Source organism: Orcinus orca, chromosome 12 (genome assembly GCF_937001465.1).
Source record: "Orcinus orca chromosome 12, mOrcOrc1.1, whole genome shotgun sequence".
Lineage (NCBI taxonomy): Eukaryota > Metazoa > Chordata > Mammalia > Artiodactyla > Delphinidae > Orcinus > Orcinus orca.
In genome coordinates this window covers 43,198,928-43,224,849 of record NC_064570.1, presented here as the reverse complement: position 1 = coordinate 43,224,849, position 25,922 = coordinate 43,198,928, and the positions used below count along the sequence as shown (strand labels likewise).

At 41.5% G+C, this 25,922-nt stretch overlaps 1 protein-coding gene across 1 annotated transcript; it reads left to right on the top strand.

Annotated features, from left to right (window-relative positions):
* Positions 1–7,259: 7,259 nt before the first annotated feature.
* On the top strand, positions 7,260–9,456 carry CALHM6 (calcium homeostasis modulator family member 6). Its single transcript, XM_004264697.4, has 2 exons — positions 7,260–7,973; positions 8,932–9,456. Exons 1-2 carry the CDS (start codon positions 7,446–7,448, stop codon positions 9,352–9,354), a joined length of 951 nt encoding a protein of 316 aa, XP_004264745.3. The 5' UTR covers positions 7,260–7,445; the 3' UTR covers positions 9,355–9,456.
* Positions 9,457–25,922: the final 16,466 nt, after the last annotated feature.

Below are 25,922 nucleotides of genomic sequence, written 5' to 3'. Positions count from 1 at the left end.
CAGCTGTACCGGGACCTGCCCGATGGCCTTGTCCTCTCTCTGGTATTGCCCTGTTCCTGTCTGCATAGACTTACCTACTGTCTGTCACAAGGTTGGCAATTCAAGATGCTTTATGTTATTCTGAGCTGGGTGGCGTGCCCAGAAGGGCTCAAGTTCTGAGCTGAAGAAAGCAGGCACGGTGCTGACTCTGCAGTAAGAGCAGAGAACATCCAAGTCTGCTTCTTGTTCTTTCATTCATTCACTGATTCACTCATTAGTTCCACAAATATTTATTGAACACCTATAATGTCCTGGGTACTATGCTAAGACCTGTGTGACCAAAAATGGATTAAATCAAACATGGTCCTTGCCTTCATGAAATGGATAATCTAGTTGGGGATTTGAAAGACATAGTAAGCAGCAAATAAAAGACTATAAAACTATCATATGAAATAAGGAAACAAATATGAAGCTAAAAATGGTTAAGGGATGGATGGGGGAATTGAAAAAGAATGGTCATAGAAGACATGGTAGACACATCCCATGTCCAGTTCTCTTTTCCTCAAAGTCCTGGGAGAGGACCATACTTCTTTCCCTTGCAGTTAGGTAGAGCCTTGTGACTAGTTCTGACCAGATATTGATACTGGAACAGGGTATTTCCATAATAAAAGTCTCCTTTTGTCTTCCTCACTACTTGTTCCATTTCTCCACCATCTTCCCATACTCACACATAAGTGAATTACTTGACGGAGGGATTTTCTCTGTACTTGAGCTGTGGGCAGCAACCAAAGGGAAATAACTATTTTTCTATATTTTATTATTAGATTCTTTAAAGACATTTCACTTCCTTTCCTAAAATATGTGGCAATAGCTTAGCAGTCCAGTGGTAGATGGAAAGCACGGAAACTGATCATGGAGGCTGGAGAGATGGCATTTCTTCTTATGTGGTTGTTGATAAAACTGACTCATGCCTTAACTTGGAAGGAAGATTATGTAGCTTCAAAAAATGTGACTCTAGGGAGAAAGATTGGAAAACAATATTTCTAGTGTGTGTTGGTTGCTCCTGGCTGTGTCTTGGCAAGGCTTTATAAGCTGAAAAAGGAACTGGTGACTTGTAAGCAGAAATGAACAGGAATAGAGATATTTCACAAAACTAGGGCTTGCAAAACTGGAAAACCTGATGAGTTTTAGACTCCAAACACTAAGAGGGAAATTGAGGAAACCTCAAAAGACAAAGTCCATTAAAATAAACCCGTGGATAGGCCAAATTAAAGTATGGTCTCCACACCTATTGGTAATACCTCTCAGTAAATTAAGGAACTTCAAGGCAAAGGTAGAATTAAGATATTCAATTGGATAAAGAGCCAGGACAAAGATCAAAGTACAAGTTTTCTACAGAAAACTGTAGTCTCATATTTACTCAGGGTACCTGTAATGGCAAGAGAGAGACAGATTATATCTATACCTATACCTATACCTATACCTATACCTATACCTATACCTATACCTATATCTTTACCTAGAGAGAGAATGGAGCAAGAAAGCAAAAGGATACACCAGATCTGAGAACCATGTTTTGAAAACAACTGAGTATAGGTATTGGCAAATATAGTTTACTGAATAAAAAAGACAAGAAGCTTATGAAAATCTGAGAGACATTTATAGTGAAAGGAATCGTAATCCCAACTGGACCTGTGGTCTTTCAACATTGTACAAGTAGCACATGGATGAAGAAAACAGCCACCAAGAAGGGCAAGTGCGCATTAAGTAGTATTGAGCCAAGGAAGATAACAGAAGACCTTCCAGAGGGTTGAGTCATGAGAATCCAAGAACGTTTTGCAGTCACCAGGGTAGGGACTTCTGTGGTGTTGGCCCAGGAGTAATTCAGAATTGTAGCAGGTCAGTTAGTGCCTGCTGCCTACTTCCATTTTTCCCTTTCAGGATGGAGCGTTTCCTGGGGTTGTCCTGGCCCTGTTTCTCCACTAGGCATTGTCTGTGGCAAACGGATTAATCTATTACTGTGAATTCATAGTCTGCGGACCAAGAAGGGCCACATGAAGACCTGATGTGGAGACTATCACACACTACCCAGATATTCTGGACTCTGAGCTCCATGTCGTGACCGGTTTGGACTTTCGCTTTGTTTCATTTGGGAAGATTAGTGAGTTTCAGCCTGTCACCCACCTCCTTCCCTCTCCACCCACCTTTCCCCTTGGCCTTGTTTCTATCCCAACAGTGGGCACACGGAAGACTCTACAGAGCACAGCTGGAGCGTTGTCTGAATGAGGCAGGTGCCTCTTTCCATCCTGTATCCCCCAGGGCTTGGGCAGACGCCACCAGATCCCGATCCCATCTTTTCCACTTACCTTCCTATTGATTTTTGATGCCTTTCAGTTCTCAAATGGTTCTTTATCTTCCATATTCTTTAAACACAGTTTCTCACTAGGATTTATTACTTTTGGCAACAAGAGGTGAGTTATTAGGATTCTAGGTTCAGGGAGCAGCCCTTGATATGAGCCCGGTGTGCAAAGAAAGAGAAAGAAGAGACTGAAAAAGCCTCTTCCCAGAGTTGTTCCTTAGACCTTCTCATTACATCAGGGCATTTTATATTAGTTTTTTAAATTGTAGAAATAACAGATGCATGTTAAAAAATCAAACACTGTATATATCTCTTAAAATTTTTTGCTTTATTTTTACACAAATGGATTGTGTGACATGCAGTGTTTTTGCTTGCCTTTTTCAATTACCACGTCTACTCCGTCTTTTCAACCACACCAGCACATACAGATCGACCTCAGTCATACGGATCTGCTTTGTATTCTATTGCACAGATGCCCATAACTTATATATATAGTTCTCTACAACTGAACCTTATCTGATTGTGAATGTTCTAAATATGCAGCATATTTCATGTGATTTATTCTTTTAGGGAAGATCTTTCACAACAGTTTAACTTCTCCGATGAGTTGATTTAAATTTTTGAGATTTTGCAATAGTCACGTTTATAATTTGAAGAAACACGAATTTTCTCCTATTAAGTTATTTTCATTTCCTTTATCCTAATCCTTTAATCTTATTTGTTATTCAACGTTATTATCTTTGGAAATCCAAATCTTTGGTCATAGTTCCTAAACTAGCAAACCAAATTTGAGTTCAGGGGAACTAGGCTTGTGATGAAGCAAAGGATGAATGGCCATTGGCAGTGAAGCGCTATCCCATGTTAAAATCACTCTAAAATGACTCTCTGAATTGATGGGAGAACACAGTTTAATGTGTGTTTATCAAGATTCCTAATAGATACAGGTCTTAAGAACCGTGGAAGGAAAACTAGGACCTTTAATAGCCTTTTATGGTACCAGATGATGATGATGGTGGTGACAACAAAGACTGGCCACATCTAGGTTCTCAGAGTTAAAATAATCATCTACCATAAGAAAAAAAATGTGGGGGGTGGGAATCACGGAATACTTAAAATTTTGTGATAGGTTTAGGAACTTCAAGCTCAGAAAAGGGGAAACTAATCTATTAAAAGGTTACTTGAAATGTTATGGGATTGCCACTTAGCAACTGACACTGCTGTGCTAAGGAAAAGTCTGAACTTTCCTTCTTTCTGCTTTATACTTCCAGAGGAAGAACTTTTATAAACATTCAAAAATCTTATTATATTAACAAGTCCCAGGTCCCATACTCTCAAATACCTTATTTAACATAAACAGTATATTCCACAAATTACCGCATGCAGAAAGGTATACTCTAAGATTCAGAATATCAGACGTTCTAAATTTACTTGTTATTTTGGCATCCAGAGTTGTGTCTTGCATATTGCAGATACTTAAAAGATATATGAACCTTAATTTGATTTTACTCTCGCGGGTCTTGGGGCCAGGATTGACACTTTGCTGGAATATAGCAGTGGTATTCCAAGCAGGACCATACAAAATTAGTCTCAGTTCTCATGAGAACTACAGAGACTAATGTTTGACATCCAGCTCACTTAAGGATGACTGCAAGGGACTTTCAGATTCACAGTGTGAATGTATACTTCCTTTCAAGAGTTTCTCTTGCTTTCTTTTCCAAGAAATGTTCTGTGGTTTCTGAAATCCATTTCTGACACTCGGTCAGACTCAACAACAGTGTTGAGAAACAAAGTACTACAGTTTAACAAAACAAAACAAAACCCATAACCATTGGTTTTTCGCTGTATTTAACATGAGAGTCTCTCACTCATTTCTTAGAAGCTAAAGTAAATTGGTGTTAAATTATAGGTTTTCAAAAGCGTAAAGTTCTTTCAAATATTATTTAGTGTACTCTCAGAGAAAATTCTTGAATCTTCTTGAATTACTATGTTACTCTATTTGCACTAAAGGCTGAACTTCTGAGCAATGGCCTCTCAGAACAGAGCCGGCTATAAAGGGCTGGACAATCTTCAATAGACCCAGAACTAGAACCACCCATTGCTCCAGAGGTGGTAAGGGTGGGTGTCCGGGCACTAGACTCAAATCAGGGGCTGGGAGGAAATTCAGGCTGGTGGGCCGCAGCTGGACTCTAATAGTTATGGAAACCTGGAGTAAGTACAGAAGGATCGTCTTATCTGGGAGATCCGTGATCGGGGGGGACACAGTGGTGGCATCCCCAGGAGGTGGTGTTTAGAGACACAAGCTGACAGGATAATAGGTGAGGATGCAGCTCAGTCTGTAATGAGTTTCTGGGGCAGGATCATAAACCTCATACCCTGGTCTATAAAGCCCCTAAACCTGACCTTCCACCTGCAGCTCTGCCCTCGTGATGCACCACCTTCCTTCTCACTCTCAATGCTCTCGTCACTCTGGCTGTCTTTCTAACCGCAGAATACTAAGCTCCTTTACACCCAGAGCCTTTGTCATTCGCATTTCTGCTTAAATGTCCTCTCCTCATAGAGGCTTTCTCAGGACACTCTGTACCACATGATTGCATTTTAATTATCTGCGTAACCTGCAGACGTTCCCCCTCATCATCTATATCCTCTCCACTAGAACATCAGCTCAATGAAAGCAGGGCATCTCTTGGTCTTGTTCCTTGTACCCAATAACACCAGGCACTTTTATAGGTACCTGGCATATTCTGGGTGCTTATTAAACCTTTAAATGAATGACTGAATGAACAAATGAACTAATTAATAAATTGGTTAACAAATGAATTACTCTAGTCAGGATAGTAACTAAAAATAAATGAAACCAAATCCTTGACAGCGGCGAGGAAGAAGAGGAAGGCTGTCGCCAGATGCAAACGTCTTAATAAACGAAGGGAATGAAAACAGATTGCAGGACTGAGGTGACGGAGGAGGTCATGCTAAACAGCTTGAGCCCTGATGGAGAATAAACTATTAGAAGTGATGGGAAAAGCCCAGGTGTGGATGTAGTAGTGGGGGAATGCCAGCCCTCCCTCTTGTTCTGAGAAATGTGGGAGAATAAATAAATCTCACTCAAGAGAATGGAAGGGTATGTTTGAGTTAGGTTACAATTAAGGGAGATTTGGATAAAGCACAAAGGTTGTGATATAGTGGAATTTGTTCAGGACAGTATGTGGAAAGCGTGGGAAAGGAGGCAACATCTCAGAGGAGTAGCGTGGCAGTGAAGAGAGGAGAAGGGTCACCCACAGGAAAAGGGAAGGAAGAGTTTTTGCATATGTGGGCTTACAGAGATGATAGTCATAGCAGAAGTGATTTGCCTCAAACATGCAACTTTGATGCAAGTTTACAGGAAGCCTGGCAGTACCTGGTCCAACTCCAGAGAAGAGAGCCCCAACTGTCCAGCATGACAGAAAGGACCTTGATCTGGGGACAGCTTCTGAACACTCACACAGAGAGAGTAGCTATTCATCCCAGTGCCAGGTGATTCTGTGCCAGGAACTGGTGCTGGGAGGGAGCTCAGGAGGCAAGTTGAACTAAGAAAAGAGTAACGTGTTCCTGCCCCGTCTCTAACAGTTCAGTAGGCTCTGTGGGCTACCTGTTCTTCCCAGATAAATAAGGCAAACCTAGGGGATGGGCTTGAGCAGCAACCAGTTCACTGCGACCTGCCCCCCCAGACTCTGTATCCAGACACCCTCCTTGAAGTGAAATGGACAGCTCAGGGCACACTGATCCTCTGAAGGTCGTGGAGGATCATTGAGTCACTGAATACAATCCTTGATCTAAAATAGAGCATTCATTTGGATTCTTAAATAATGTACAACACAGTTGTCTGTTGTCTCTTCCTGACGTTGCAAGGTGAGAGGTAATCCCTCACACTGAGCATTCACTAATAGGCACACCCTGTGTGTAAAAGTGCTTTACAGATGCTACGCAATTTACTCGTCTCAACGATCTTGAAAAGTGAGCACTATCTTCTGCTTTTACAAATGAGCATGATGAGTCTAGGGGGAGCTAACTTCTTAAACACACACATACACACACACAATGCACCTGACTTCACAGCCCATGTCCTTTCAAGTACACCTCACCTCACTCTAGAGCTGCTCAGAGTAAGGCTCAGTTTCACAGAAGTGGTTTTAGCTTGTGTCAGAGAAATGCTGCTTTGAGAAAACTGAAAGTGGAGGAAATAATGTTAGTTAGATGTGGCTGCAGATTGAAATTTTTTGGTTCAACTAGTGTTTTTTGAGCAACCATGTACCGCTCTCCTCTGCTGATCAACTTGGTGGTCACTGAGTAAGGATTTGACACTTGTCCACATACTACCAGTGTTAGGACCCACCTGAGGGGGAAAAAAAGAGGCAGAAGTCAATACTGTCTATTCAGGCTAATGTCCTGCAGGAGACCAGGCAGAGGAGAGGACAGTGGTAGTTCTGTCCAGAAGGGGGACAGAAAGGAGACAGACATCATGGACATACTGGAATTTGAGCGGGGCTTTGCTGCGATTTAGTTTATGAAAGAGAAACTGGAAATTTGCCCTTGAATAATGTTTCCTTTAAATGATCAGTTTTGTTTGGTTTCTTTGTTTTGTTTCTTGCAATTGTTTGGTCTGACTGAGAGTGGGTTTAGGAGCCAGGGTGGCTGCCATCGAGGAAAAGCTGGTGTTTTTCCCAGTTTATCCAAGTAAAAAGTATTCATTTGGTGACTGCATAGGGTCATTAAGGGTAAGGAAAGTCCCCTTGTCAGGAGGAAACAAAACTCACAGTGGAACAGGGCCTATCTTCCCTCAGAGTTCCGGAATTGAGGGATAAAGGTCACCAGCACCTCCGCTTCTGGAAAGGCATGAGTACTAGGGAGGTCAATGGTGTGTGTGTTTGAGTCTGCCGCACCTGGTCTGGTTGAAATAAGAAAGCGAAAGCTCAGGAAACCCAGAGAAGACCCTTTCTTTTTTGGAAGGCTTGGCTTAGCAGAGCAGGGAAAACCCCAGACCCCAGGCCCTCCCCCAAATCATTCGAGGAGCTGGGCAGCGAAGAGGCAGAAGCACACGGGCACATCCACGGCGCCCTGGGGTAGGAGACCAATGGAGAAGTTTAGGGCGGTGCTGGACCTGCACCTCAAGCACCGCAATACGCTGGGTTACGTCCTGGTGAGCTTGCTGACGGTGGGTGGGGAGCGCATCTTCTCCACCGCGGTGTTCCAGTGCCCGTGCAGCGACGCCTGGAACCTGCCCTACGGCCTGGTCTTCCTGCTGGTACCGGCGCTGGCGCTCTTCCTCCTGGGCTACGTGCTGAGCGCGCGCACCTGGCGCCTGCTGACCGGCTGCTGCGCGCCGGGCGCGCGCACTGGCTGCGGCGCAGCGCTGCGCGGGGCCCTGGTGTGCGCGCAGCTCAGCGCTGTCGCTGCGGTCGCGCCGCTCACCTGGGTGGCCGTGGCGCTGCTCGGGGGCTCCTTCTACGAGTGCGCCGCCAGCGGGAGCGCCTTCGTGGCGCGGCGCCTGTGCTTCGGCCGCAGCCCCGGCTGCGCGGACCAGCTGCCGCTGGTGCCGTGCCATCAGGTCCAGGCTCCCGACGTGCAGGACCTGCAGAAGGAGCTCAAGGCCCAGTCGCAGGTCGGGCGCCCGCGCTGGACGCGCTGGGGGGATCGGAGAGGGACGGGCTTCTACGGGGATGGACGGGGGAGGTAGAAATGCGTGCCCTTTCTCCAGACATACGACATCCGAAGACTAACTAGAATGGTTGTTGACTTCTCGTGAGCCGATAGGCATTCCTTCCTTCCTTCCTCCCTCCCTCTCTCTTTCTTTCTTTCTTCCCTCCCTCCTTCCTTTCTTTCTTTCTTCTTCCTTTCCCCTAACTCCCTTCTTTCCTTCCTTTCTATCTCGGTGCTTTTTCTTTTCTTTTTTAAATTGAAGTACAGTTGATTTACAATATCGTGTTAGTTTCAGGTGTACAGCACAGAGATTCAGTTACACGTGTGTGTGTATCCTTCTTCAGAGTCTCTTCCCTTACAGGTTATTACAAAATATTGAGGATAACTAATTAACGGGAGAAAGGCACTTCGGCACTCGTATAGTGTCAGGCATCCACTCTGTACCAGTCACCGTGCTGGGCCCTTTACTTCCTTTATTATTCCCTTGTGTCTTTACAGTGAATACACTGAGTCCAGGTCAAGTTGCTTGTCCAGTCAGAATTGTTACAGTAAAATGAGTCTGCCTGGCTCTAAAGCCATCACCCCACACTACTTCTGGGCTTGTAAAGCTAAGAGGTTCTTGGAAATGAATGTTTGTTTCATTGGATTTTCTGAAATTCCACGTTTTGAGTTCCAGGGATTCGACATATAAACTCCTCCTTGGGCCCTTGACATGCCTTGGAAAATGACTGTCTTGTCAAGTGAGCACTTGTACTGAGGGGTTCGAGAGGTTACTGCCACTTCTTTCTCGTAAGGGATTAAGACCTAAAGCTGTTGCTTGTTCATCATCATAACTCTAAGTAGTTCACACTTTATCTGAGGATTTAAAAATTTCTAAAAAAAAATGTGACTAAATTGCTATTTTGTTGTGTTTTCTGAAGGTGTTGGGCTGGGTCCTGATAGCAGTTGTTATCATCGTCCTCCTGATTTTTACATCCATCACCCGATGCCTATCTCCAGTTAGCTTCCTGCAGCTGAAATTTTGGAAAATCTATTTGGAACAGGAGCAGCAGATCCTTAAAAGTCAAGCCACAGAACATGCAACCAAACTGGCAAAAGAAAATATCAAGTGTTTCTTTGAGTGTTCACATCCAAAGGAATACAACACTCCAAGCATAAAAGACTGGCAGCAAATTTCATCACTATATACTTTCAATCCAAAGGAACAGTACTACAGCATTTTGCACAAATATGTGAACAGAAAAGAGAAGAATCAAAGTATCAGATCTTCCAAAGAAGATGTGGTGGTTCCTGTTCTTGGCTTTGTAGATTCATCTGATATGAACAGCACTCCAGACTTATGACCTTATGAATAGGAAAAAAGTTCTTTTGAGTTATTGATTCATTAAAAAAAAAAAAATTGGTATTGTTTATGACTTTTTTTTGGTCTTCCAAATTATGGAAACATAGCATATTAAATCAAATAAAAATTTAGAACTTTATCTCTTTATTATATTATAAGAAAAAAAGGAAGCAAAGGTAAATGGTTCACTCAAAGTGACAACCTGGAACTAAATCAGAATTTTTATATCCCTAGCCTAGGGTATTTTTCACTGAAAAATAATGCTGCTTTCAAATAAAAGAATTTAGTAGCAAAAACAGCAAAATAACAATTGAACTTCAGACCTTTCTTTTAGGGTATTTGATTTCAAATTCACTTTCATGCAGACAGCACATTGTTTGGTACTTTAAAATACTGGCATTTTATGGCTACTAAAACAAAATACAAAATAAAATCATCATGAAAAGGGAAGTAAATTTTTTTAAAAACAAAATTTGAAAAACTATGATAATTGCAGGCATAACCTGTATTTAGTTTGTAGGATCAGAAGGAAATTTTTAAAGCTGTTTATTGTGGTAAATTTCAAATATACACAAAGGTAGAAGGGATAGTATTATGAACCCTCATATGGTCATTACATAGCTTCAATGGAGTGGGGAGGTCAGCTAAAGCCTACACCATACAAATAAATATAGAAATACAAATTGTGAGCTGGTTTAGATTGAGGAGGAGGGGATTGGGGAGGTCTGTGAGAAACTGAAATCTGTAGAGTCAGAGAAGAGCATTTCAGTTTGCAGAACAGTATGTACAAAGGTGGAGGTGAGGAAGATCTTAGTACAGTCAGAAGCCTTAAAGGCGACTAGAGAAAATGTGCAAGGGACAGCTCGTGCCCCCTCGAAATCATGCAAAGGGTTTTGGTTTTCATCCTATGAACATCTCAGGAAGATTGATCTGCTTTTCTTTTTATTTATTTATTTTTTTTTGTGGTACGCGGGCCTCTCACTGTTGTGTTGAGGCGGACTCTCAACCACTGCGCCACCAGGGAAGCCCTGATCTGCTTTTCTTGTGGGAAAAGGAATGGCAGGGGGAAGAGGGAGAGCCAGGGTGGAAATGGAGAGATTAATCAGGAGGCTACTGCAGGGGAAATAGGTGGGAGTGAACTTGAACCTGGTTGATGGTGATGAAGACAGAAAAAGAAGATAGATTCAAGGTAGACTTTGACAGCATTTGTTGATGGAAAGGATGCAAGGATGTTTTTGAGAGCAAAAATATCTATAGATAAAATTCTGTTGCTTGATAATGCCAGGACTTTCCAGGGGATCTTAGACTGTCATTCCTGTCCATCTCCCAAATTTATGGCTGTTCTGTGCGTTTAAAAAAATGACTTATGAAAACTTTGCAAAACAACTAAGCACAGATCATATTTAGCCCTTCTTCCTCTTTTGGCAGATCCTTGCTCCTGCTTCTATTTGCCCTTTGTTGCATAGGGGCCATTAAAAAGTACTGGTCAGTAGAGCTGAATATCCTGTTATTGAGAGTCATATATTGCAAGAAAGTTGGCAGAGAAACTGCGTGATCAGTTCTTTTCTATTCCCTAATGAATAGTTTTGAAAATCATATCATGACTACTTTCATTTTTGCTTCCCTTATTTTAAAATTTCTTTAGTATATTCTTCTCTTCAACATTTTTTTTCTGGCCTACCATTTATACTTATGTATAATACTGTCTTCAATAGTCTCACGTTCCATTTTATTGACTTATGCTACACTTTCTCTTGCATGGTCTTTAATATTGTTGTGAAAGTATATATGCTTAAGATAAAAAATGATGATGGAGAAATGTGTGAAAGAAAAAGTGAAATCACCTCATTCCTTTGCAATATGTTCTTCCCAGGGAAGCTGTATACTCCATGTCTAGATAAACATTATCTCATACTATAAATGTGGCTTTGCACATTTTTCATATAAAATATCATAGTTCCATGTATATATACATAACAATTTACCTCCTGAAAAATTACTGCATAGTATTCTACTGATTAGTAGGATATGATTCCTTTTTTGTTAAAAAAAAATACACACACATGCACACATATATATGCACACATTCATAAAGTATATAAAGATAGGCACAAAATTGTCAGATTTGGTCAATTCTGAGGAATAATAATGGGTCAGGGGATTCTTTTGAACCTCATGCACTTTTTTTTTTTTTTTTGCGGTACACGGGCCTCTCACTGTTGTGGCCTCTCCTGTTGCGGAGCACAGGCTCCGGATGCGCAGGCCCAGTGGCCATGGCTCACGGGTCCAGCCGCTCCGCGGCATGTGGGATCTTCCCGGACCGGGGCACGAACCCGTGTCCCCTGCATCGGCAGGCGGACTCTCAACCACTGCGCCACCAGGGAAGCCCGAACCTCATGCACTTTTGATCTTTGGATTTTAAAATAATAAATAATAAATATTAAGAGTATAATTAGAAACGATTAAAAAGAACCCTTACTACTGGTGTAAGGCTTTACAGTCAATAAAGAGGTTTTGCATCCTTCACTTCATTTTATTTTCAGGAGTTTGTGGGATACCCATGAAACATATCACTCACACTTACAAGAAGGAATCGAAGGTTAGAGAAGTCACGTTGCTAGGCCAAGGTCACATGGTAGAACCGAAGCTAAGGGACTGCTCCTCTCTGGATCATGTAGTTCAAAGTGGCCACTTGGCTGTTTTTATTACTGGGTTAGATTTTTTCCCCTTTTAAATCCATGTGCCCTTGTGAGCGGAAAAGATACAGATGTCCTTAGTGACCCCCAGGAATTTTCATGTCCTTCAGAAACTTGGCGACTACTGATAGCTAAGACCACTTTGAACAAACACAGTGAGATCAGGACACAGCACAGTTATTTCATGGTGGGAACACGGTCACCACTATTTCGCAGGATACATCACTCTTCTGACCCTGGCCCCAAACAGGCCATGTTGTGGGCTCAAGAAGCATTTTTATACTCAATGTATAGTCTTTATAATATCGCAATTAAGAGCTCAGTCACTGGAGACAAATGGGTGGTATATGAGCAATTGAAACTTATTTTTCACAGTTCTGGAGGCTGGGAAATCCAAGGTCAAGGCACCAGCACATTAAGTGTCTGGTGACAGCCCACTTCCTGGTTCACAGATGGTTATCTTCTCACTGTGTCCTACATGGTGGAAGGGGCACTAATCCCATTCATGAGGGCTCTGCTCTCATGACCTAATCACCTCCCAAAGGCCCAACCTCCAAACACCATCACATTGGGGATTAGATTTCAACATATGGATTTTGGAGGGACACATTCAGTCTACAGTACTGGGTTGTTGTTCTGGCTCAGCCTCTACTAAGGATATGAGCTTAATCATCTCTCCAAATCTTGGTTTCAGCAGTTGTAAAATGTAAAGTAATCATATTATTTACCCAGATGATTTTTGCTCACAACTGAGATAATGCCAGGAAAATGCTCAATAAACATAATATATTTTTATTATTGTAAGGCAGTAGGCTAACTGGATTGGAGAAAAAGAGAGAAATAAGATAACACTCTTAAGGAACTCTCAAGGAATTGATAGGCAAATAAATAAACAGTTAACCATTATAGGAAGGGGAATAGAATATACGATAATTAGAAACATAAGCAAGGTGTTTTGAGAAAAGAGAAAATAAATTCTGCCTAGGAATATTTGGAGGAATTTTCACAAAAGAGGAAATAGTTTAAGGCTTCCTAGTGAGTTGGATCCCACTCATCAGGGAGGGACTGAAAAGTCAGCCTACCAAAACTGTAATAAACTCCCAAGCTACCCAGAGCCTCCCAACGAAGGTCCCTTGAGTTACATTCCTATTGAACATTGCTGCTCTAGAACATGGTAATCAGCGTTAAGTCTTAAAGAATTCTCCCCGCCCCACCCCGATGTGCCATTTCAGAGTTTCTCCACAATAGCTTCTTCCTCAGGAGAGTTCTTTCTTGAATTCAACTTCTTTTGTGGGCGTGGTGATTGTAGATTTCAATGTAATGTTTCATTCGGTGTGTGTAGAATTTTTTTAATTTATTTTTTAACAGTGGCAGCTTAAGAATCTATCTAATTCAAACCAATACTGCTATGGAGACTAACTTCTTCAGAACTCTTCCCAGTATGTTCACAGTGTCTGGTCACCTTTTCTCATATATTAAACAGTGATTGTCACAAAGAGCTCAATAACCACAAATTTTGACATTCATTGCGAATCAAGACAAACCAATTCAACATATGCATTTTGAAAAGTCACAGATATTCAGTCCATAGCATCGTCATTTAAAGCTTTTAAAACCTACCTGTCCTCTACTCCATCCCACCTGTCTACCCTTACTTTTTAATATTATCCAATATAAATATAATCTCTGAGTTAATCAGGCTTTTGATGTCCTACCACACCCATTAAACAGCATGAAAGGCTCAGTCTTACCTCTTCACTCAACTGGTTCTCTTTTCAGTCATTGTTCCAATGTCTTGACTGGGATTTGATTTTATCCTACTTACAAGCTAATAGTTAGCCTGTTACTGTAACATGGAGGCTGGCAGGAGAGATGAAATTTCTGGGCCAATGACCAAAATCTATATTAATCACAGCAGCACAGACAGCATGAGCATTGTGTTTGCATTGGTTCCCCTTGCCCCCAAGTCCTAGGGGGAACAACACAGAAAGCTAAGATGGATACCTGCACACAGTGTGCGTTGTGTTGCTGGAGAGAACACTGAGCTTAGGGCACCACCATTTTATAGCAAGTAGTAATGAAGCCTGCTTTCTGTCTAAGAGAGACATTGTTTCTCTCAAGGCAGGTTGCTGCAAACACAACCCTGAGAAATGACCTGGTAAAAAACAGTCAGAGCCTTGCATTCCTAGCATACTAGTAAGACGTGCAAAAGCATGAGAGACCAAGGGAGGACTATCTCCCATCACACAATATCTTCCAACTTTCAAGCCCCATTTCCAATCATACTTCCCCCCAATGCATCCCCCAACTGCATCAGTCCACAGCAACTTCTTCCTTCTCTGAACTCATGACTTCACCTCTCAAACTCACTGTAGCACTTGATCAGATACCTGCTTGTATCATATTAAAATTTTGTGTTTTCTCTTCCCAGAATGATTTTATGACTTCTGAAGACTTAAAAAAAATTATCTTGTAAATGCCACAAAACAACAACAAAACTGATAAAAACAAGTGAGAAAGATTAAATATATTTATCATTTCATTAAGAAGAAAAAGAGTTTAAGTATCACAAATACTTCTTGAAATTTTAAGACACAGGGTACATGACCATGATAATATATCAGTAACCAGAGACTGTGTTTTGGTAAATACACTATCATTTCTAGACTTGAAAACCACTTGTTTGTCAATCACGTGATTATTTATGTTATTTGTTCGTCTTTTGTGTATGGCACTCCATTTCTTAAAGGCAGTTTATAGCATAAGAAAAACAGTTATATAAATATACTTAATATTTTGCTTGCATATCATAGAGAAACAAAATTTAATAGCCAAAAGTTTTTTTTCATGGCGTATCCACTAGCAACTTGAGTTACTGATGTTCCACAGAATGCAGTTTGGGAACCAGTACCTCAGATAATCAGAGGCAGATGGAAAATCCACTGCTGTTTGGCTTGCTTCACGGTATTCTCAAATCACATAGTCTATTCAAAAATAGCAACTTGAATGAACTCAAGTCTGAGACATGGTCAAGCTGTGGGGCAACATTTCAATGGCCAAGCAAGTAAATGGATACATAGGGGATTCATTAAACTATAGTTTATTTCATGGAGACCAGATCATCATGTGTCTAGGCATCTTTAAAGATACTTAAAAGCACTTGGAAAGAGGGCAGTGCATAAAATAAAAACCAGATGTTTCTCCTCTTAAAAAATCAAAACAATCCTAACCCCTTGCTCAGCTCCCAGCTCTGCTCAAGAACTCTTGATGAGACAACTGCTTTTTATTCAATTCCTATGCAATCTAAGAAGACTAACTTTGAGTCCACATGCTTTAACTTTAAATCTGCTTGCCACTGTACATACCAACAAAATTCCACAACCCTTCCAGCCTCATAGGCACATTTACCCCAGCTAGAAGCTGCCTAACTCTCCCTGCAGATGTGTGCTGAATCTCTGTCTATAAAATAGGCATTTTATTTTCTAAAAATGTAATCGTTTACTGCACATCCTCTATATCCCCCCTCCAATTTGAGATTCAATAATTTATACTTGCTTAAGGAGTGCTTGATAAATGTGATCATTGGCAGTGAAAGGCTACCCAAAGAGGTACTTCTGGCTTAAATTGTTGGTTTGAAAGTATATATTCAGCCACAAGCAAACAAAATAAAAGGATTTCTTTCATGTCATAAAGCAACCAGAGAACAGGAGAGGAAAAGGCAACACTTTTTCTGGAAGTTGGAAAGCAGGTGGTAAGTGGTGACTGTACTACCAGGCCTGAGAAATCTGAATCCCAAGCCAGAACTGGAGAAAGATAAGAAGCAATATGATTTGTACCGTACAATCTGTACAAAAGGATCAGGATTCAGCAGCAGCAGCCACCTCTGGAAATGGGTCTGGCGGCAGAGTTATACGCAGGATTGGTTGAAAGCTTGTTTAAGAAGAACTGGTCCCTCAGATCTCTGCTGCCATTCCAAGCAGCTGGACAGCTGCTTCTCCCTACCTTAGCAAAAATGGGGGTTTTAATCTCTAGATAGAGTTTTTCAAAAAATTTCTGAACTGAGACAACAGGATAGTTGAAGACAGGGATACTATATTGAACAAAGTGAAATAAAAGTTAAAATATACATACTGAATTTTATTTTCTCCAACCTGGCTCCCAGAATGCTGGCATTCAGGCTCACATTCTTCAAGCAGTAGGTCAGGAGTCATATCTAGCAAATTTGACTGCCCAAGAGAAGAGACCTCAACAAAATGACACATTTTGAGGGTCACATTTAAATTCCCCAACTTGCCATACTGCTCGGGGGTGGCAGGCAGCTGGGGCAACTAACATCACATCTGCCCTCTCCATGGTCTGAGTGGCAATCCTGACCTCCTGGGGTGCTTACAGTGCACCAGTTTAAGATGCAAAATTAACAACTGTTTTCTCTCTCCTTCTGCCTTGCCTTCCTTCTAAAGAAGAGCTGTTTGTCTCAATTATCATTCCTGCCCCTCTCTGAGCCCTGAGTTTTAGTGCCAGGGCTCTCACACAAATCTAGCTTCACATCCTGAGTGAAATATTTCACAAGAATGTAATTCTGGAATGATCTCACTGAAAAAGCACAGCCAGAAAAGGCCATAAGCATTCACACCCATTGCCCGTTCACACCCAAGGCCAAGGAGATCGCAGACCCCTTTCCCTTAAACAGAGAATGTGCTTGGGGCCCAAAGCAAAGCCCACCAGCTGCCCATGGATATTATCCTGCCCACTGCCAGACCCCCTGCTTGCAGACTGAAGCCTGGGTGCAGAACAGCCACCACCACAAAACATTCTGCACTGTACAAGGACAGACTCAGGAGAGAATCCAAGCAAACAGGCCCCCTTTGCAGATGCTCCCTATGTTTCACGGGAGATATCTGGCTCCAGGAAAGACTGGAAGAAACTATTGACACTCCCCTGTCACAGCCCCGTAAGACAGAAGAATGTCAGAAGCCAAGCTGTTAAGGATCCTTCCCATAGCTGCCTGCTTTTCCCAACTCTCTAACTCAGTTGTTATCCAACTCTTGAGAGAGTCAGAAAGTAGGGTATTTAACTCTGAAACTAGATGTCAAAGCCAGGTCTAGATCAGTCCAGCAGGGCTGAGACCAAGTGAAACTGGAGAAGAAATAATGTACTTTGATGGACTTTCAAAAATCCTAGCTGAAAAATCACCAAGTTGGAATCTTTGGAAAAAAATTCCTTACTCCAATCTGTACCCCACTCCCAATGAATCCTCATAAAATGATCCAGAAGAGGAGAAAACAAATTAATGGTTTGCCGGGTCTATAAATCTAAAGCTATTCTAAAGTAAAATGTTTATTAAGATAAAAAATAATATAATAAGTCCCTCAATTTATTATTCTATGTTGAAGCCCATAATCTACAAGCTCCACTAAAGTTCATATTTTATCCAATATGGGTGGATAACCAAGGAGCTCCAGAGATTTGAAAAAAGTATGAGAGGCAGAAGCCAAAACAAATGGAAAAAGTTACTTGGAGGAAACAGACACTATGTACTCCTAAGAAAACTTTAAAAAGACGACCAATAATGATTTTAGAGATGTAACAGGAGACATGACATGTATGAAATGAGAATAGAATTGTATTTAAAAACATTTGAAGGACAAAAGAGTTCTTGAAAATTAACATGATAGCAGAAATTTAAAATGCAATAGGGCTTCCCTGGTGGCAAAGTGGTTGAGAGTCCGCCTGCCGATGCAGGGGACACGGGTTCATGCCCTGGTCCGGGAGGATCCCACATGCCACAGAGTGGCTGGGTCTGTGAGCCATGGCCGCTGAGCCTGCGTGTCCGGAGCCTGTGCTCCACAATGGGAGAGGCCACAACAGTGAGAGGCCCGTGTACCACACACAAAAAAAAAAAAATGCAATAGAAGGTTTGGAAAATAAACTTGAGGAAATCTCCCAGGATGTAAAATATTAATATAAAGAGATGGAAAAGAGAGAAAAGTTAAAAAAAAAAAAGAGAGAGAGAACTAGTCTAGGAGATCTAACATCCTACTAATAAGAGCCTAGCAGAAAGCAGGGAAAATGGATAGAATAGGATAAGAAATCATCAAAGAAATAATTCAATGTTTTCACCAAATGGAAGATGGATTTCTAGATTGAAGAGTTCATCAGGTGATCAGCACAGTAGAAGGACACAGAGCCACAGTGAGATGCATCATGGTGCAATTTTGGAACAATGGGTATAAGAAGATCCTAAAGTTTTCCAGAGAGAAATAATAGACCAAGAATCCAAAATCAAACGGCACTGAACTTCTGAAAAATATCTGGAAGCTAGATGATCATGTTTTCACAAACTTTATCCCCTATTCACTCTTTATCATGAAACTACTAAGGTATGCACTCTTTCAGAAGAGGGAGGACACCGAGAAAGGAAAGTCATAGGATCAAGGAAACAAAGGATCCCATAGAAGATAGAGGAGAAGAGAATCTCTAAGAGGATAGTGAGAGAAGACAAGAATGACAGTAAAATTAACCCCTGATAATAAGATTAACCCTATCTGGGTTAGTCAAGGGTTAGAAAGGAAGAAAGTTAAACACAACAAAATTATGCATTCTTAATATTTTACTGGAAAATCACTGTGACATCTTTCAAATAGCATGTGGTGTTTATAAAACGTTGTCCACAGATTCTTTGAAACTCCTTCCTTCAAGAGATAGAGATGAATTCCCTTACTTGATTGTGAGCTGGACTTAGTGACCCATTTCTAATGAATGGGAAAAAAGTGGAAGTGATGATATCAAGTGTCTTTAGAACCTAGGTCATAAAAGATGTTGCAGCCTCCTTTCTCTCTCTCTCCTGGATTTCTCTCTCTGGTGGAATTCAGTTGCTGGGTTGTGAGGGTGATAGAGCAGCCTCAGGAGAAGCCCATGTTGTGAGAAATTGAAATTTCCTGTCAATAGCCATGTGAATGGCCTGTCTCGAAATCAAATCCTCCAGCTCTAGTCAAGCCTTCAGATGGCTACAGACTCTGCTGACATCCTGATGGCAGCCTTGAGAGAAACCCTGAACCAGAATGACCCAGCTAAGCTGCTCCTGAATTCTTGACCCCCAGAGACTGTGAGATAATTATTGTTGTTAGATCATTAATTATTTTAAAATTATGGGGTGGTTTGTTACACAGCAAAGGGTAACTAATTCACTGCCTTTTGAAGTAACTTATGTCTCTAAGGTCCATTCTCCCACCTGTTGTTTTATGACATTATATCTCATTTGCTCTTAGCTGAGTGTCACAGGTTGACACTCTTGCTGACCATGAGGCAATTTTTGGAGAGAGTTTTACACTGTACTCGTGTGTAAAATAACTGTGGTTTTGATGGGTTAAGGAACCTGGATTTGTAAATGCCCAACTACTGGCTGGTAATCACCACTTCTTCATTCCTGAATTGCAGCTCTCAGCATCATCAAAATCTTATTTTAAATTTTGAGTACGTTTTTTTCCCACTGCAGTAGGTAAGCAACAAGACAACATCAAAAGGCTTGAGAGAGACTATCTCTAAGAAGATAAATTGATAGAGAACTTAATGTGTTTGAAAATATTAAGAGGAGATTTATGCACATGGGGGAAGAATTTAAGGATTACTGATAAGAATAGGGAAAGTTAAGAAAATGTAAAGACTCTTCTATTATTAACTCTAGGGAAAAGTTGTAGAGGAAAGGAAACCTACTCTTAGTGTGCTGCATGGTCCAGTGGTCAATAGTGTTTACACAGTCTTGGTAATGTAACCACCGAATATTGATCTAACCCCGATTATGCCCTAGTAGGAGGGATGGCAGTCAGGAAGTTTGCCTATGTGTGTGGTTAGGATGGAGACTGTGTGTGAGAAAGCCTTACATTTCTTGTGTGGAAATAAAAAAATAATATCTCAGACTGAAAAAATAAAGAGCTATGTAAGCATTTTATGCATAAAGGTGAAGTAAATGACAGAAGAATCAGTCACAAGAGTAGAGAGGAGATGCTGAGGTGAAGCAGGAAACGGTAAAAGGTAAAAGTGATGGAGGTCAGGGAGGAGAGGCAGGCAGATGATTCACACTCTCATCTGATGCTTTAGATTGTTTGCACAAATACATTTTTTTAAGTAAATTTTAAAAGAAAAGAGAAATAAGATAATTACTAAAATAATCACTAAAATGTATGGAAAGAGTCTGTAAATGTCACCAATGTTACTAACAGGTGCTTTATGTCTTTTGCAATGTCAAATCCTTTTCCAGGGGCCCCTCAGATATGGTCCTTACAGGTACAGAGAGGAATACTTGCATGATATTAACTTTCACTTAAGATCTTCCAGTGTTTTCTGAACTGATGAAAAATAATCCTATGACTGGAGCCATAATAATCTGCTCTTTGAGAAGAATATCTTTGTGTTTTGAGATGAAACAAATTTCTAGTGACAACTTTAATCAGTTCTGGTGACTATTTTGTTGATTACTGATTTAAAGTATGAAAAACAATATTCCAGTTATTGAATAGATTTTCTTCATTTTAGCCTTTCCTTCTCTTTGCAATGTCACTCCAAAAACTTTTGAAACGGGAGACAGATTGATTTAATTAATATTTATTAAGCATTCATTACATGATCATAGTCTAGCAGGGGATGGGCAGCCCTGGAATCAAATAATTAAAATGCAATGGGACTTGTGCAAAGATTAATGTGTGTACATGTCAGAGAAATAGTAGAGAGATAATTTCTCTGTGAGTTGCCCCAGGTATTTATGGAAGCGGGCAAGATATAAATTGACTAAGGAGTTGGAGAGAGGTGATAAGGGAAGGTTTTAGAGAACACGAGACCAGTAGAGGTTTTCTGTGTAAGGGTTCTACTATCCAGGGGAAATATCTACCTTGAGAAAAGTGCCAACCATGGAGCCTGCATATATCAGAATTTGGGGAAGAAAGAGGAACTGGAGGAGAATGAAGGAGACTTAGGATTAATAGCCAGCTAAAATAGAGGAGAAGAATCAGGATAGAGAAATTTTAAGACAAATATTTTAACATAGAATTGTCCCGTTTCAAAGCTGGCACTCTGTCTTTGTTTGGGCTGCTATAACAAAATTCCATAGACTTGGTGGCTTAAACAACAAAACACATTTATCCCTCACAGTTCTGGAGGCTGGGAAGTTCAGTATCAAGGTGCCTGCAGATTCAGTTCCTGGTTTGCAGATGGCTGCCCTGTTGTATCCTCAGAAGGCCAGGAGAGAGGGATCTTATGTCTCTCTTCTTGTAAGAGAATTAATCCCATCATGAGGGCCTCACTCTCAAGACCTAATCTAACCTTAATTGCCTCCCAAAGTTCCTACCTCCAAATATTATCACATTGGGGTTAGGGCTTCAACATATGACATTTCGGGAGAGACAAACATTCAGTCCATAAAACACTCTTTCTGCTACATCACATTTTCTTAAAATTTGCCAGTGAAAGGATGAAGGAGGCATCAATTGTCTGTTAACTAAGCAGTGTCGAGAATGTTGTTTGTTTGTTTGTTTGTTTGCGGTACGCGGGCCTCTCACTGCTGTGGCCCCTCCCGCTGCGGAGCACAGGCTCCTGACGCGCAGGCCCAGCGGCCATGGCCCACAGGCCCAGCCGCTCCGCGGCACGCGGGATCCTCCCGGACTGGAGCATGAACCCGCGTCCCCTGCATCGGCAGGCGGACTCTCAACCACTGCGCCACCAGGGAAGCCCTCGAGAATGTTTTTTTTAGGATGGTGGAGACTTGAGCATACTTTTAGGCTTATGAGAAAGAGCCAAGTGAAAGGTGAAGGTGGATAAGTGACTAAGGTTCCTGAGGATGTAGTGGGAGCTAGAGCATGCCTGTGTCTCTATAAGCAAATCCATAGACTAGTAATTATTTAATTTGCTCTGGGGTCTTCCTCCTGACACCATTATCAACCTTTCAGGTCTCAGTAACTTTATTAATTTTTTTAAAAGCAGGATACGTTAGATAATCCCCAAGACCATGTTTGGTACTAAACTTTTATCTTTGTAGCTTTTTCTATAAAATCCACCATCCCAGAGCTGGAAAAAACTCTCTGAGTTATTGTATGGTCTATCTTCCTGCTGCCAAGCCAGATTTGCTGCAAATATTTTTATCTCTAAAAGGTAGCTACCAGGCATATCATCGTGTTCAAGTACATTTAACTTTCAGTTATAGAGTATCACAAATCTTTGCCCAGTCCGTGCATAGAAACTATTGGACCTGGAGAAGTTGAATTCTTGGCAAAGAATTGTCCCCAGAGCTGTGTAAACTCAAGCAACTAGTTTTGGCCTCCTTTTCCCCCCAGTTCATTCATTTTGATTTGACATCCTCATGAAGGACTCCACCCGGTGGCTGTTTAGAAAAGTTTAAAGAGGCAATTTCCCACCTCTCAAGGGGGTTGAAAAGCACATTGTTTAGACCTGGAGAGCTTCCAAACTGTCTGAAATGTCTTAGGTAGTCACAGGGCAGACACAGGTTATAGTTTTTAGGGACTGCTGACATTCAGGAGGGGGATTTGTTTCTTTCTGTTAGTTTTTTTTTTTTTTTTTTTTTCCGGTATGTGGGCCTCTCACTGTTGTGGCCTCTCCCGTTGCGGAGCACAGGCTCCAGACGCGCAGGCCCAACGGCCATGGCTCCCGGGCCCAGCCGCTCCGTGGCACACGGGATCCTCCCGGACCAGGTCACGAACCCGCGTCCCCTGCATTGGCAGGCGGACTCTCAACCACTGCGCCACCAGGGAAGCCCCTTTCTGTTAGTTTTTAAGTGTCTCTGCAGCAGTAAAAATTATGTCCATGGACACTTTTTACTTTTCAGCTCCAGCTTTTGTGCTGCTTTTCCTGTATTTTTTTTTTTCAATAGTGGCATTTGTCAGCTTTTTGCAGGATTCTGTGTGAACCCTTGAAAAATCTTTCCCAAAGAGGAACAGTGCCATTTCTTTTACGTCTTTGGGAAAATCGCCTTACAAGGCTTTGTAGTCCAGTTATGTGGCTTTCTATGGCTTTCCTTAGTGGTCAGTTTTCTGTGTACACCATCAGCAGTTTCAGAATGCAGGAGTCCCTGGGGCAACTTTGTAACCACAAATCTAGTGCCCGCTGCAGGGAAGAGCTCCTTAAAAGAGCTGAATTTCCCAATCTCCTTCTGAGACACAGGGAATCCCGCTTTTGATCCAGGTGGAGTCTCAGGTCAGAGCGTGCAGTGAGGCTGTTATCCCCTTTGTGTTGGTGCGAGGGTGGAGAATGGTTCATTAGAGCACAGGGGAAGTAAAGGTGATCTGTATTTTCTCCCCAGGCATGTGTACAGTTATTCAAGCTGAAGGTTGGGGTATTTTCTACTTCCGGGTGTGCTTGCTGAGAGGATGGGTGGTGACCTGCCCCAAGAGGTGTCCTTATCCAGCCTCCACCCCCACTCCATCTCCACAAAGACCATGAACCTTGCTTCACAGTGAAGATTGAGGCCAGTGGTCACGAGCTCTAAGCTCTTCCCCTAACACCTCCAATCCCATTCCTATTTATGCCCATTCTCACCACCATCACTTTTTCTCAGGGGAAGGGGTGGTCTTTCTGCTGTTCAGAGTCAAACTTTTCTCTTATGATCTGGATCTTGTCCCCTTCTACCTTCTGACAACCTTGCCTTGTCAATCATTCTCTCTCTCTATTTTTCTATGCCTGCATTCTTAAAAAATAAAAATAAAAGAGCAAACAGCCCAACTTTATACCAGTATCCTACTTCTCTTTCCATTTACAGTCAAGTTCCAAGAATCATTTATACTAGTATCTCACCTGCCACTGACCCTTCAATCCACTGCAATGAGGCTGCTGTCTCCATCTTGCCCTGTTGATCTGAGGCAAAGACCTCCTCATCAAGTCCAATGTCCCTTTTCTGGACTAACTTTCTTGACTGTCCTGTGGCATCTAACACCTCTGACCACTCTACTCTCCTTGAAACTCTCTTGGCCTCAGTGTCACCAGTTTCTTCCATCTCCATCTTTGGCTGGAAGTCCAGCCTCCCTCGTGCTCTTCTTCTCTTGCTGCCTCTTGAGCGGTGGTATTTCTCAAGATTCTATCTTCGCTCCTTGTATTTTCGGAAGTCCACCCAGCCTCCCAAGCTAGACACTCGGGAGACATTGCCAACTCCCTGGACTTCCGGTCCCACGAATAATACACTTAAGGCAGGCAAATTTAGGCCCTTTGTAGTTTCATATCCAACTCCTTTTCTCTCCCCGTTACCAACTTAATGCCTCACAGATTATTATGAAAATTAAGTGACATACCACATAATTAACGTGCCTAGCACCTGATAAAAATCTTAATTGAATCCAAAACCAAGAAAGCAGCATTTCCAGATGCTTCTATTGTTTGGCAAATACGGACCACTGGGAATTAGCACTTCCTCTTTTAAGTCATTAAAATCTATGTGGTTCACATGCTACAAGGAAATAGCAAGTCACTAAGTACAGTCTGCTGGCTTGAAAGATTCAGGCCACTTGGGAGCCTCCAGAAATCAGAAGGATTCCGAGTTGGAAATCCTCAAGTGACTCTGGATGTGACTTAAGTTTCCAGTAGAAATAGTTGAAGGAAGAACCTGAAATGTATGAGTTTTTTGTGTTTTTTTTTTTTAAGAGCTACCACTGATTGAAAATGTCTTTTTTCTATGAAATCTACTTTTTCTGGAACCTGTGCTCTGTGGATGCACACCTTAATGCTCGTTCTATTCTCTCTGTCCTGTAACCTTTTCCTCTCTGTGAGGAAAAGAGCTATTGTCAATGCTAATTTTATTTCATTGAGCATTCAACCATGTGAAAAATGTAATAATAAGCAGTTTATTCTCTTTGGTACTCCAATATGTTGCAAATTATCTGACCTATCACATAGTTATCATGCAATGAACCTTGTTGCATTACTGTAACAGAAACCCAACTCTACTACTTAAGGAATATAGTAAATTTATTGCCTCATGTAACAGGCAGGTTTTTCTTCTCTTCAGTCCATTCAGCCTTGTCCCCCTCCCTATATCAGCAGCAATGACTGTGGTCTGGGGAATGCCATGTCACGATTGGCTTAGATCTGACTGGCAAGATTTTAAACTGGGAAAGAGCCACTGTACCTAGGTAAGAGCAATGAAGCTGAGTGTATGGATGACTTCCTCTGAAGTAGATGGGTTGCGTTGCCTAATAAAATGCTGGGCACCTGAACAGAAACACGTCATTCTATTGGGACAGGGAAACATACAGGCAGCCAAAAAATGTCCATTACATGAAGAATAATTAAAATAAAGGAACTGAAACAGAGAATAAAAAAGGAAGTAAAGGAGCTGCAGGGAGACTTCTTTGGAAGAAAGAGAAGTGTATGTAGTGGAAACAGAGCTCCTAGAAGAAAAAATGGAAGACAAAAGAAACTGAAGGAAGAAAAGCAAAGAAAGATTTAATTGGGAAAAACAGAGTCTGAGTTTAAGGGAGAACAAGGAATTATCCTAGGACATTTATTTCTTAACTGTTTTTAGTGAAGGATTTCCAATGGTTGATGCGTTTTGTTTGTCTTCTGTCAGTGAAACACTTGAAAAATAAAACTTTGCCAATGATTGTTGTGGCTATGGCTTGTTTTCAATTTTAGGGTAACTATTACTGATTGAATAAGAACGGTTTCCTTTTCAGATCATTAGAGGTGTACATTATACTGGCTGCATCCCTTTTCTGTCAGCTGATTATTTGCCATAGCCACTGTAGGTTGACCATTGGTCATGTCCAGTTAAAGTTCTGGAAGGTTTACCAGAATGAAGAAGTGCAGCAACTGGACAGATTTTTTTTAAGGAATAGGCAACCAAGCCATGTAAAGAAAACTTGGTTCATTTTTTAAAAAG